Genomic DNA, 14,929 nt, shown 5'->3' with positions numbered 1-14,929 from the left:
TAGTTGTAAAGTTTTCGTACAAAGGAAATGTTCAGCTGGTCACTATAAAACTTATTTAAGCCATTTAGCAAAGGCCATTAGATACAACAGATAAAACAAACATACTGGTATATTAAACTGAAGCCATCATTTTGCAATATACGAATACAAAACTGTAACCACTGATGCCAATAGGTATTGCAACAACCTAGAGAAACTCTGCACTACCATTAGAAAATAATATAAAGATCCTGGAATGTTAAGCTGCAGCCTAATGTTATTTCATTATAGTTGTAATTCATGCATCAGCTGTTTAAGAGAGACAAAGGCTTCAAAAGTGAAAAGTTCTAAACCATCCTCAAAGGTTGGGGGAAAAAAAAAAAGGAAGAAAGAAAGTTTCTCAAGTCAAAGATTATTATCAAATAATGAGCTCGCAATTAAGAGAGACAAAAGCTTCAAAAGTAAAAAGTTCTAAACCATCTTCAAAGGTTGGGGGGAAAAAAAGGAAGAAAGAAAGTTTCTCAAGTCAGAGATTATTATCAAATAATGAGCTCACAATATTCTCCTTTTTGTGAGGATAAATTTTTGTTCTCATAAAATTCCTTTTTGTGACAACATAAATTTGAAACACACAGATGCCAGGACCAATTTTACTATCAAGCAGAGCTAGGCTATCACAAAAGGATGGCAAGATATAGGTAACTATTTTACTTAAAGGAAAATATCCCATTCAACTTTTTTTAATTCCACTGAAGTTCTATTTAATTTAATATTCTATAAATGTTTTTAACAAACAAATGTTCAAAATTTCAATTTACGACAAACATTTTTTATTTTTTATTTATTTATTTTTAAGGGGGAGAAATTTCTACCATTCTTAGCACTATTATAACATCTTATAGAAGAGGAAGAATAAAGATAAAGCAGTGGAATAGGGCTATAGTCTAAAACTGGCAGACCCTGAAACAATTTCATGTAGCTCATGAATATATTTTACTTATGTATTTGTTGTAAATAAGATGCCAAAAGTTTGCAGATGGATAAGTTTATTGAAACGATAACAGCATACTTTATCTGCAGATGAACTCTGAATCCCTGAGTTTGTTGCATTACCCAAAGAAACTGAAAGGGAGTACTCAAAAAAAAAATTTTTAATACAATGAGGTAAAATAGTTACGTAAAGATGCTGGATTAAAAGTTTTTTTTATTTATTTAATAAATGAAATCAAAATTTTAATGACCCAAAAATAAATAAATAAAACTATCGATGAGCTGTATAATAAATAATACATGGATAACAGATTTAGCATTTCTTTTTTTACTTTAGTGAACATTTAAATATTCTTGATAAAGAGTTGCAAGGAAAGAATAAATGAACTTATCATTAATAGTTAAATTGAAAAGAAGAAAATTTTCAGTATAACTGACTAGATAATTTATCTATATTTTCAATTACTAAAATAGAGGAGAATACTTCCACTACAAAAAATTCAGTAATAAAATTTCAGAGGCAAAATCTTTTGGCCATATATGTACTGCTGATTCTGAGGACGGTTGCTATATAATAATTAGACAATTTGATAAGACCAAATTACATTATATCCATCAACTAGGTGTGTTATAGCATTTTCTAATATCAACCAATAATGTCAGCTTTAGTTGAATATGGACCTGAGCAAATTAAATTTTTTGGCAACTCAAAATTATGAATGCTGTGATATCACACGAAATAATTTTCACAAATTTCTTAAACTTGAAAACTATTTAATGGTGAGACAATATCATATTCATAATTATTATATTCAAAATCTTAAGATTTTGCTTCTGCTTTCACTACTTAAAACTAATGGAAGGTTAGGTCGACACTGATTTTTAACTGAAGAATCAAAAACAGCAAGAACGGCTTTTTATTATTTTCTTATTTTAGTTTAATTTATTTTATTTATTTTCATGCAGATTAAAATTCAGATCACAAGATAAATTATATCAAAGCCTGTTAATATATTAACTTGCATGAAAACAATGAACAAAATATTGATGTATTTGTAATCAACATAATAAAGTTGATGAATAAAGAATATAAGAAATATAAAAGAACTTCCAAAGTTTTATCTTTGTTTCATACAAAAAAACTTCAGTCAGCAGTTAATGAATAGAGTAAACACTACCTGTCTGAATTTTAAAAAACACAAAAATCCCTTATGCTTACCTCTTCAGCAATGGCTGACATATACGTCATTTGTGTATCAAATTTGGTGACTGTACTACTCTATAAAATTAAAAAATAATAACTTAGACAAAATATAAATTTTGTAACATGTGTAAACAATAACAATAAAATATAATACAGTATCATTTAAACTTATATTAAGATGCACAAACTACTTTATTTTGATAAACAAGTAGCAAAAGCAACAAAAAAGAACTGATTACAGTAACACCCAATTTACGCAAACTCGAAGTTACACTATTTCCCCTTCTCTCGTGCTCTACACAATTCAATGTTTTAGATGCCATAATTATTAATGGAGAATCTTCGAATGAATTTTCCTAAAAACTGAAAGATCCCAAAGAAAAAAAAAAAAAAAAAATTTAAGAGGTTATGGCATTGCTTTCATCTTGAATTGAGAGAGGGGGGACAGGGAGCGCTCAGTGTGTGTGTGTGCGTGTGTGTTAGGGTAAGACACATGTGTACGAAATATTTTGGAAATTGGCGGTTTGAAAATGCAGAAAAAGGAAGCTTGCAGTCATGCCAATTTTAATAGTTCTTTTTATTCCCTCTGGCAAACATTTGAGACAACACAAATATATTGGTGTACCAAACACTTGTTCTGGAACTTTTTACAATTTTTATATCCTTGCAATAAGAAGTGAATCACTAGCAGCTCATCTCACTAGCAAAGAAAGCACAGAACTAATGCAATATGGTTAAAATAAAATTCTAGCTCAGAATGAGTGGGTTTCAGTTCCAATTTAATTTCTATTGGTTAATAATTATTTTCCAAAATTATTATTGACTAACATATTTATGAAAGTTCCTGCATCATTAGCATCATGCAAGAATCATATGGCATGCATTAATTTTGAAACATTGTAGTTGACAGCAATGTTATTATAAGTGCTGCCTGTTTTTAAAATAGAAACAGAAAACACCTAAATTACAATTCACAGTTAAAGAAATACCACAAATTAGACTTCAAATATTTTTTATCTTACAGTGTAGACAGTTTATTCAGCATATTGATAATTCAAAACATTATGTTTGTTTAATTACTTTAGTTTTTGTATGGCAAGCATATTTATTTGCTACAGAAGCAAAGAATTTAAGCTAAAATTACACTATTTAGAATTGCACTTAGTTGAAAAGGCATAATATAAAATTTGTAGCCCATATTTTACTGAAAAAAATTGCAGTTTGCTTCATGTTGCTGAAAAGTGCAATCAAAATGTTTCAATTTCTGCAAATCTTGAAAAAAAAAAAAAAAAAAAAAACATATGGTCACTGCATAAAAACTAAAATTAATCAAGTAAAAATAATAATATTTTTAAACAACCAACATTTTGGAATCATTATTTAACAAAAGCACTCTTTTAATGGTCAAGCAATCATTTATTCACTCTGTACATTTTTATATGAATTAATAATATAAGCTAAAACCATTGACCCTGTATAGTTTCACACAACTTTAAAATGCAAAGCTACTAGAATCATAGAGACAATCGGATAACCTATCGTCCTGGTTTGCGATTGTATGAATCACAAACTAATATGAAGGTTTAAAATAAACCTATTTATTAGCATTTAAACCTATGGTTAACTTAAAACTGAGACAATATAACATAATAAAATCTCTGTAGCTTGTGGGAAATTCATAATAAATGTTTGAGTCAAACTAAAAGGTGAAATAAAAATTAGCACATATATCAGAAGGCCTTGGCTCAGACTCTAAGTATTTGTTAGACGCATGCTACTTGCTGAGGTTTAAGCTGATAAATCAGTTCAGGTTGCAGAGAGGTGTAATAGAGTAGCATTCAGCAAGGTTATCAAAACCTCTCTCTTAGACTCAAGAACTCTGCACTTATATACTTTACTAATTCATATTCTGATGAGAGTTCATGAAGCAGAAGTTGTAATAAAGTCAAAATAATAAGATAACTACATTAATTAACATAAAGCTTTACAATATTCCTTAGACGGTTTTTACTCAAGTACTTTACTTTATTGCTAGTGTATTTTCATAAAAATTAAATCACATATCAAACTGTAATACAATGTATTAACTTAAATGTCTTTCTATGAGAAATTTTAAGTATTGAGCTCCCACTAACAATATTACATACTTTTTGTGTCTTTTTATTTTAACTTAATGCACTAGAATTCTGAAAGTAACTGCTTATAATTTACTCATTTTATATTTTTGCATTTCTCAATATCCAAATATAAATCTTGATTACAAAGTGGTGGAATAAAGAACATTATTATTCCTCTCTATTCAAAATCTGATGACTTAAAAATTCAGTTTTTTGAATATTTGAATAGTCTGTGATCTGATTTAATTCAGATATAATTTGGACCTTCACTATATTTTGTTAAACTGGTCGATCAATATGTCAATACATAAAAAAGCAGGGGATAATAATAAAAAACAGCAACATTTAATTCATTATAATATGCTATCTGAAAAATTATACTACCTCCAGTATCTTGCCTGGACTTCCTGAAGGAAGTGGAGGTTCAAATGCTGATTGTTTAAGGCTTGTAACAGCATTAATTCTAGACACATCACCTTCATGGGCAAGCTAATATTTAAAAATACTAATTAAAACAAATATTTATGATCTTTAAAGATACTATTAAGATAATATTAAAGTGCGGAAACACTAAAATAAAGAAAGAAGCTAAATGATGTCATATTTGATTTACATGTTTACATGACATTATTGTGAGCAATGATGTTTCATTAAATAATAGGTTCAGACACGTAGAAAGACCCAATTTATTATGAAAAACAGCACAATAATTAGCACACACAACATAATAATCCCAGGAAATAACTCACAGAGAAGATGGATACTAAGCAGTTCCTCCTTAGCACATAAAAAAATTGTAAAGTTAATCACTCTCAGGGTAAACCCTAACCCAGAATTTAGTTAATCGTTAAATCTCACAGCTGATTCAAAACTCAACTGCAAAGATCTGTAGTCATATACTGTAAAAAATGGGTTCTGGAAACTCCTGGAAAAATTTGTTGTAAGGCTTTGAAAATGATTTTTTGTGTATCTTCCAAAAAGCAGCCAAGTGGGCAAAAAATTGCCAATGTTGGTATGGGACATCAGGAATAAAACTGTCTATATCTTATGTTCTAACTGAACTATTTTTATAATTCCAATATTGTTGCACTCAGAATTAAAAGATCTTCATTTCTATGTAAAAAATAAACACTTTCATACAAGACTGGCTACAAACTAGATTAAACATAAAATAAACCCAAAAATTATCAACCTAAAAACAACAAATAAAAAAACAATACAAAAAATCCAACAATACAGAAAAACAAAAATATAATAAGAAAGAATTCAAATATTTACAACAATATTGACAGTCTCTTTTAGCCCCCCCTCACAAAATAAATAAATAACATTTTTAAAAAGTGTTGTAAATAAATTCACTTTGAAAAGATACAGTAGTTTTTTTACTGTACTGTAATTAAACTTGCTATGCAATTTGACAAATTTTAAAAGATACCATAACTCATTAATACATGGTCTTCCATAATTTTGCATAGTTTTTTTTAACTTTGTAAGGATCTTAAGTTTTACTAACGTTTATTTTATTTGAAATCTTTACTATCACTTCTTATTTTCTACTTCCGGCCAGAATTATAAGCGTGAAGGATTTTATGCAAAGTTGTCTGGCGAACGCCAAGTATTTAAGTGTGGCCTTTTTGCCAAGCAGGAGAGAGGAAGCAGTGAGTTCGAAGCAGGCCGCTTACCTTAGAAGTTACGCAGTTGCTATTTGCCTTCCAGGCCAGAGGTTTTAATCCTCTTGATAAATTAAACGTATTGTAGTGTTCACAGTCTCTGTGCTACATACGCTTCCTGTTATTATAAGGCCAATCTTATTCTAAAGTTAAATTAGAGTTTAGTTTTATTTTTATACCTTTTACGTTAGACCCCGAGTGGAGGGTCATTGTATTCCGAAGTACGGAAGTCATTGTATATAAAGAAAAATAAAGGGTCTTGTATACCCTTCGTCTGTATCCTATCTACTTACTACAATTAGTGAACATAGCTTTAGTAAGCTCTCTGTTCCTAGTCAGGTCATTGTATGTTTCCGAAGAAGGTTAGAAGAAACATTGAACCTGATAGTGGCGCCCGACGAAGAATAACCATGGCCGAATTTCAAGAAGAACCTGTGCTGCCTGCAGAAACGGCTCAGAATCCAGAAATGCCAGCTGCCGCCCTGGAAGGATTTGGGTACATCGTCCAGACCATGCGCGCTTCGATGAAACCAGAAGCAACGTTTAATGGAAACTCACAGGTAACCAGTTTTTTGGAAAAATTGGATGACCACTTCATGCTCTACCCCGTGCACGAGTTTCAAAAAGTTACCTTAGCTACCAGCGCTTTGAGGGGCCAAGCGCTTAACTGGTTCAAATGTATCGGCAGAAGTCTCTTGGGTCAAGCAGGAAGTCCCACCTATACTTACGAAAATTTCAAGACTGCCCTACTAAAAGCCTTCCCTGTTGTAAGGGATCGTGCGAAATTAGAAACAGAACTTTTCAGTATATATCAACAAAGAATGGAAAACCTCTCGAGCTTTATTTTAAGAAAAATTCACGTTTTCAAGCTCTTGTATGGAAACCGTCTGGATCCTGAAATAATTCAAGTGATTTTGCCGAGGTTACTACCCCAAGTGCAAGACTTTATTGAATTACGAAATCCGACTACACTGGAAATGTTATTTGAGCTAGCAATGCAGTTTGAAAGTAGAAGAACGGCGGACGTCGAAAGAAGACGCCAATATCAACAGCGAAACCAATTTGGTACGCCAAGACTACAGCAAACTCAAGCACATGGCTACGGAGAAAAAGCGAATCAGTGGGCAAGGAAACCCGAGCATTCAAAAACAGCCGGCGAACGTCGACAGTTCAATAGCAACCCAGGAAAAAAGTCTCAAGGCCAGTGGAGAAAGAAGGAAAGCACCGAAAGGAAAAATAATTTAAACTAAAACGGATTTCTGCTGACGAGAGGGTGCGGAAATCTGAAGGCCACGAAAACCCCTCTTCCTACAAGTTAAATACAGTAATGGTGGAAAATTTAACTCTTCCGAAGATTGAAGTCTTGGTAAATAATATCCCGGCCACCGCACTCCTGGATACCGGCGCGCAGTGTTCCTGTGTGGCAGAAGTCTTTTTTAGAAAGTATTTTCGCAAATACCGCATATATAATGCGGATAATACAACAGTATTAGCGGCGCAAGGAGAACAATGTAAGTGCGTAGGTAAAGTACCTTTGTACATCCGTATCAAGGACGAACAAGTAAAGGTGATGTTTTTTATAGTAAAGAATTTGCAAGCAAATTTAATCCTAGGAATAGACTTTCTTTCAGACGCACAAGCTACACTGGATTTTAATGCAGCGTCCCTTAAGCTGACGATGAAACGAGTGTGTGTAGAAAAGGTTGAACCGCCAAGGTTAAATCTTGACCACCTGCCTAATGATGAGCAAGATAGAATCCGACAAGTGGTAAGTGAATTTGCTTCCTTATTTAGTGATATTCCAGGATTTACTCAGGTTACTAACCATAGTATTGACACCGGAGATGCATTGCCGGTTCGTCAAAAACCATACCGGTATGATAAGAATAAGGAAAAAATTATAGAATGGCATATTACCGATATGCTACGTAAAAAGATCATAACGCCTATCTCAAGTAGTTATGCTAGTCCGGTGGTTTTATGTAAGAAAAATAATGATTATCCTTTGGAGCATCCAAAAAGGTGGAGATTCGCTATTGATTACCGTAAATTAAATTCCATAACGAAATATCCGGTATATCCGTTACCGATCATAGAAGAAATTTTAAGGAACATAAAATCAACCAAATTTATGACGACTTTAGACTTAACGAATGGTTATTTTCAAATAGGGGTCAGGCCTGAGGACGTGCCTAAGACTACTTTTATAACCAAGTCTGGCACTTATGCATTTTTGCGTATGCCGTTTGGCCTTTCAGGCGCCCCAGCAACATTTCAGCGATGCATGGACATTGTGTTAAGACCTGTTCTTGGAAAGTCCACATTTATCTATTTAGACGATATCATTATTACTAGTGATAATCTCGACCAACATATACAGGATTTAAGACAGGTGTTTTCTTTATTAAATGAGGCCGGTCTAAAAGTTAATGTCGAAAAGTGCAAATTTGCAGCCCCTGAATTAAAATATTTAGGTTAGAAAATATCGCAAGAAGGGATCGAGACAGATGAATCAAAAATAATCGCTGTACAAAAGTATCCGACTCCAAACACGGCAAAGAAGCTCTCTTCTTTTCTAGGACTTTGTTCATATTATAGGTCCTTTATAAAAGATTTTCCGGCTATCGCTGAGCCATTGTTAAAATTAAAAAGGAAAAAGGCAAGATTCTCGTGGACGGCTGAAGCCAATAGTGCTTTCGAAAAATTAAAACAAGCATTAACGCAAGCCCCTGTGTTGAAATTTCCTGAAAAGGATGAAAATTTAGAAATTTCAGCGGATGCTTCGGATTATGGGGTAGGAGCGGTACTTTCGCAAAATCAGCAGCCCGTGGCATTTTTTAGCCGAACTTTAAATCAAACACAAAGAAACTATTCCGCGACCGAGAGAGAGGCACTTGCAGTTCTGTTAGCAGTGCAAAAGTTCCGAGTCTATTTTGGAAAGGCGCCGATAACAGTATATTCTGATCATGCGGCGGTAACTAGATTGTACTCAGGGAAAAATTTATCCCCAAGGTTAATAAGATGGGCCCTCAAGCTGCAAGAATATAATCTGGTAATCAAGCATACCCCTGGAAAGGAAAATATCGTAGCAGATGCCCTATCACGAATTAAATTAGACGAACAGGGTAATACCGTAAAAGTTGCAATGCTGACAGCGTGTACAATAAATTCCCGAGAAACTGTAATAACCGAACTGGGTAAGGATCCTGAGTTTGGAAGTATTTATGAGTATTTGAAGGATCCTGAAAATTTTAGCCACCAAGATAATGTGGCGATAAGAAATAGGGCGGCCCATTACGAACTAATAGATGGTCTATTATTCTACACAAAAACTACGAATTCCAACAACGAATTTCGACCTGTTATCCCAGCTAGTCTTAGATTAAATATCCTGCAAGAGCTCCATGACAGCCCTTTAGCTTCTCATGCTGGTATTCGAAAAACTATCCAACGCGTACGCGAGGCAGTCTACTTTGCTGAACTGCAAAAGTTAACAAGGGCGTATGTCCAGTCCTGCCCAACATGTCAAGCCGTGAATTATATTAATTTCCGCCCGGCCGGGTTTCTAAATAGTATTAAATCCGAATTTCCAAATGAAATAATCGGCATCGATTTATTGGGCCCTTTCCCAAAAAGTCAGTTAAACAAAAGTCGCTATCTCCTTGTTATGGTTGATCATTTTAGTAAATGGACCGAAATTGTTCCCTTAAAACGAGCCTCCGCGAAATTAGTTACTGATTCTATTTTAAATAAATATATTTTAAAATACGGGGCGCCCCTAAAAGTTATATCAGATAATGGTCCTCAATTTGTAAGTAATATATTTGAAGACATGTGCCAAAAACTGGGCATACGTCATTTAAAAATGGTCCCGTATCGGCCGCAATCAAATATAGCGGAACGGGTCAACAGAAATATAATGAAAATTATCCGTAGTTATGTTAAAAATTTTCATAAAAGCTGGGATAACTATGTCAATGAATTTGCTTTCGCCCTTAGGACCGCAAAACATGATACAACGGGCAAAACTCCTGTTGAGTTATTTCTAGGCAGAAAGGTTATAACACCGTTAGATAAACTATTTTATGTGCAACAAAGAGCCCCAGAATTTAAAATGGGTGATATAGAAAAACTAATAAAAGAAGCAAAAAAGAATACGGAAGTAGCACAAAGAAAACAGAAGTTATACTATGATCTGAAACGACGGGGAGTAACTTATAAAGTAGGGGATGAAGTTTTAAAAATCAAGCATTCACTTTCTTCAGCACCAGAAGATAAAACTGCCAAATTTTTTCCACGCTTTGAAGGACCATATGTTACAGAAAAAAATAACTCACGCTGTTGTAGTGTTAAAGGCAAGAAATGGTGAAACCTGTTCCGCAAATATTGATCAAATTAAACCCTACTTCGATCGTAATAAAATGAAAATCTTTTCAGATCCTTTGCAAGATCCGGTACGGCAGACACCGCAGGTACAAGTTCCAGAGGTGGGAAAACGACAAGTACAAGGGCAAGCCAATGAGAGACAGAAGCAAGTGAAAAGAAAATTGCCCCACGGAAAAACTGAAGGTAAAAAGAAAAAGAAGCCGTTCCACCGTCCAGAAAACAGAGTGCATGAACACCCCCAGAATGAAGAAGGGAGAAGGACGACGTATGTGGAAAGGACGGCAACTATAACCCGGCTGTGAAACGGAAGATTGACTCATCCGACAGAACTCTCTGCAGGAAAAGTCGCCGAACTGCGGAAGGGCCATCAGCGGCGGAGGAAAAAGTACAAGAAAAATTTGAACGGCCAACAACGAGGTCCAAGCAGGATCACGACAGAAGTTTCCCGGTTCCACCAAGACCAGCTGCCTTCAAACGGCCAAGACCACAAGCAGAGCACAAAAGGAAGGTGTTCAAGGGTGGCCGTACTGGTGAAAAACGGAAGCTTCCAGAGGAAAGCACTGAAGGGCGAGCCCGTACAAGAAGGAGGATCAACCAAGCTACTATCAGCTATACCTTTAAAGACTGGGCCCAGAAAAGGATGTCTGAATATTACAAAGATAAGTAAAATTTTATGTTACTTTACAAACTTAAGTTAATCTTTCATTCTTACTGCAAGTGGCAGATTTCAAGAAGTTTTACCTCATGCGAGGTCTACCTTTATCGCCAAAAGGGCGAGAAATGAGTTGTGACCGATTTTCTTATTATGTTTTTCAATTACTTGCGCGTAAAACTAAAGTTGATGTATAATAGCGTTGTGTAAAGACTTAAATATTGTAAAAAGTTATTGTATAAATTTTATTTAAAACATTCTAGCAAGAAAGAAGTTTTAGTCTGAAAGACTTTTTGAAATGTAGTATTATTTCAATGTAGAAAGAATTGGCACTTGCTTTGAAAAGAATAGAAGTTAACAATGTACTACTAATGTATGTTTTCAAATGTGTAAAATTAACGGCATGTTGATATGTTCTTGTATACATGTGAACTGTTATTTTGAATGTTAAGAAATACCGTGATATGGTAAAAGTGAAAGTAATGTTAAAAATTTGTTATTCGTGTGACTGTAAAGATTAAATCATGGTGAATATGTGTTAAAGGTTGAATGATGTAGTTAGGCTCTCTGACGCTACACTTTAGAGTTAGCCACTTTCAGAATAGTACCTCAGGGTTTAGAGTTGAAAGTAGGGTGTGTTAAGAGGTCTCATATGTTGAATATTAACACGTTAGTGTTTTGATTGTAGGAGGAAGTGTGGCACACGTAGACAGAAACACATACGTGTTTGGTGTTCTTTTACAACACATGTCAGAGAGCACGGGGAGAGATAATTAAAATAGTCATGAATGAAATAAGAATGTTAAGAGAAGTATATTCTATATGTTAATTGCAATGTCATTCTGTAACATTTCATTAAACTAGTTTTCCTTCCAGATCTCTGGAAGGAACCAGAATTGAATAAAGCTCCTGTTTAGATGCAGTACAGATGAAAAAAAAAAAAAAAAAAGATTGTTGTATATCCCGGGAGCTGCTATTGTAACAAATTTCTTTCTTTTAAATTTTCTAGTTTCTAGCTAAGTTATGATTGTAAAAGGTTGGCCTCGCGTTAGTTTTTAGAGCTAAAAGTTTTCAACAAGGTCGTTTTAGACCTCAGTTTCAAACAAATTAACTCTGGCGGGAAGTATGTAAGGATCTTAAGTTTTACTAACGTTTATTTTATTTTAAATCTTTACTATCACTTCTTATTTTCTACTTCCGGCCAGAATTATAAGCGTGAAGGATTTTATGCAAAGTTGTCTGGCGAACGCCAAGTATTTAAGTGTGGCCTTTTTGCCAAGCAGGAGAGAGGAAGCAGTGAGTTCGAAGCAGGCCGCTTACCTTAGAAGTTACGCAGTTGCTATTTGCCTTCCAGGCCAGAGGTTTTAATCCTCTTGATAAATTAAACGTATTGTAGTGTTCACAGTCTCTGTGCTACATACGCTTCCTGTTATTATAAGGCCAATCTTATTCTAAAGTTAAATTAGAGTTTAGTTTTATTTTTATACCTTTTACGTTAGACCCCGAGTGGAGGGTCATTGTATTCCGAAGTACGGAAGTCATTGTATATAAAGAAAAATAAAGGGTCTTGTATACCCTTCGTCTGTATCCTGTCTACTTACTACAATTAGTGAACATAGCTTTAGTAAGCTCTCTGTTCCTAGTCAGGTCATTGTATGTTTCCGAAGAAGGTTAGAAGAAACATTGAACCTGATAACTTATAACTATAAATTACAGAACATGCCCAAATTTTACTGTGCTGAAGTAAGCTCATTAAATCTCTCTCTTTTTTTATATAAATATATTTCACAAATGCTCTGTATGTCCACCTTTACTGACATCAATGCCACATTATGGATACATATGGATATATTAGAAAGTTGGCTAATGTCACACTGAATAAAAACAGTAATGATTTTCACCAAGAAAATTATTTAATTCATCATTTGTATAAATATCTCAGTCAAAATTTGCCAAAAATTGGTTTCATGTCATTCCAGCAAAGCCTTGAGGACAATCTGCCTAACGGGAAGGATGCCTTTGTGGAAGATTTTCTAAGGGAAACTGGTTCGTATACACATTACACATAGGGCCACAAAAACGCCCATGCAGCCAGTCTGTTTGCTGGATTCAAACATCGGACTAAACTACCAGTGTTCAGCGCCTTTACCACTCGGCTGCTGGTGGGCCCCCATAAAACTGGAAAGAATATACAGGACGAAGAAATGACATATTAATGTACTGACATCTAAGTCTTTGGATTTAATCCTATGTGATTTCCTTCTTGCAAGGCTTTTTCAGGAGTACTGTTTTTGTGTTTCCGTCTCCCGTCAATTTCCAAGATCCTTGCAAGTATATCACAGATGCTGTGGCTATACAGTTGATCATGGCAACTAGTATGGACTTGGAATGAAATGGTTTTCACACAAATCTCTGCTATATCAGCAAAGGTAAACACATTCAGCATTTGCAAAAAATGTTGGGGAAAAAAAGGCTTCTGACAGTTTGCTTTAATTTCAGTATGATAAAATTTGTATTGATCATGGGGTTTATTTGAAATAATTTTTTTAAATGCTTCACAGAATTATGAATAACCCTTTGTTATTCTATATTTTAAATAACAGTCACACATGTATAAAATGAAAGAGAAGGAAAACTGCTTACTTTATTTCCTGAAGTAGATCTTTGTGCAACAGCAACAGGCCGAATGCCTGCTGCAGTTTCTTTGTTTGAAGTTGATGTTATAAGGTTTAATGCCATTCCTCTTGATAATTTATGTATTTTCTCAGTATCTGGAGAAGAGGTATTTATATACACTGGCTGTGGAGTAGATCCAAAAGTTGCTGAAGACTGAGATGATCCCCCAAAGAGAGAACTGGAAGTAGCTATAGGCTGTGATGGAGACACTGCACTCCGAAATGGGGATACCATATTGAGATTAGGTTGTTGAAGGTTACTTCCTAAAATGTAAATAACACTTTTAATTTTGCAGTATGAAAATCTCAGATTATGACCTAATACTAAAAGGAATTTAACATTAATATGTTTTCAATTAAAAGAAAAAATAATTAATTTACTGCATTCATTGTTACTAATTTTCCTGAAAAGATTGGTAATGATAATGGTCAAAATATTTTGTTATGATCTGAAACAATATCATAAAAATGAATGTTTAAAAAAATCAAACTACCATATATTACTGAAAACAAGCCTATCCATGTATAGCCAAGAATGTGTATACATGGATCTGTTCTATGTCAAGAGTGTGTTCTTCGAAAATTTACCCAAAATTCAAAACATGCAGATAAGACAAAATGGGGGGCAAAAATGCTGTATCATTCAATCATTCACCAGGAGGGCAAAAATGTTGCCAAACAGGTAAGATGAGTGGATTATTTTCCAATCAAATTATTGTCTGGTAACTCTATCTGAAGCTAGCAAAATTTTCCCATTCATTTATTGTCTTGTATATGATCTATGGTATCTGTGCTGGTCTTGTTTTCTGTGGAAGAGAGATTCTTATATGGAAAATTTCAAACTACAGGTGATCACAAGTGATAAAAATTCTGACAATACTATGGTTGTTTTTTTTTTTTTCCCCCTCTTGTACGAAGTAAAAAGGAAGTATTGTAATCGCGAAAAGTTTCAGGCAGCATATTTCAACGAAAATATCCATTTTGACCGCTATCGAATGCAACTTAACGATGTTTTTGCGTGACATCTGTACATAAGGACAGAATAAAAGACTTTTCCTCCAAAAAAATTATAAAACTGCTTTAAAATGAATTCTGAAGAGAATTTTTTGTGGTGTCTGTACGAACGTATGTACTTACGTATCTCGCATAACTCAAAAACGAGTAGCCTCAGAACGTTGAAATTTTGTATATAGGACAGCTATAACATGTAGATGTGCACCTTGTATTTTGGTTGCAATCAACCACACCAAACGTAT

The 14,929-nt window shown here is 34.1% G+C and overlaps 1 protein-coding gene across 4 annotated transcripts in view; it reads right to left on the bottom strand.

The window, feature by feature from the left end:
• Nup214 (nuclear pore complex protein Nup214) overlaps window positions 1-14,929 on the bottom strand; it is a 272,097-nt gene that overhangs the window by 144,090 nt on the left and 113,078 nt on the right. For all 4 annotated transcript variants that reach the window (XM_085818717.1, XM_085818716.1, XM_085818718.1 and 1 more), the window contains 3 exons: window positions 13,642-13,937; window positions 4,675-4,779; window positions 2,189-2,248 (listed from right to left, as the gene is read on the bottom strand). In XM_085818717.1, coding sequence (XP_085674843.1) covers window positions 2,189-2,248; window positions 4,675-4,779; window positions 13,642-13,937 — 461 coding nt within the window. The remainder of the gene's footprint in view (window positions 1-2,188; window positions 2,249-4,674; window positions 4,780-13,641; window positions 13,938-14,929) is intronic.

This window comes from Stegodyphus dumicola, chromosome 6, assembly GCF_044657685.1.
Source record: "Stegodyphus dumicola isolate Sdum_Otavi_A_Nest chromosome 6, ASM4465768v1".
NCBI lineage: Eukaryota > Metazoa > Arthropoda > Arachnida > Araneae > Eresidae > Stegodyphus > Stegodyphus dumicola.
This window is presented reverse-complemented; position numbering and strand designations above follow the sequence as displayed.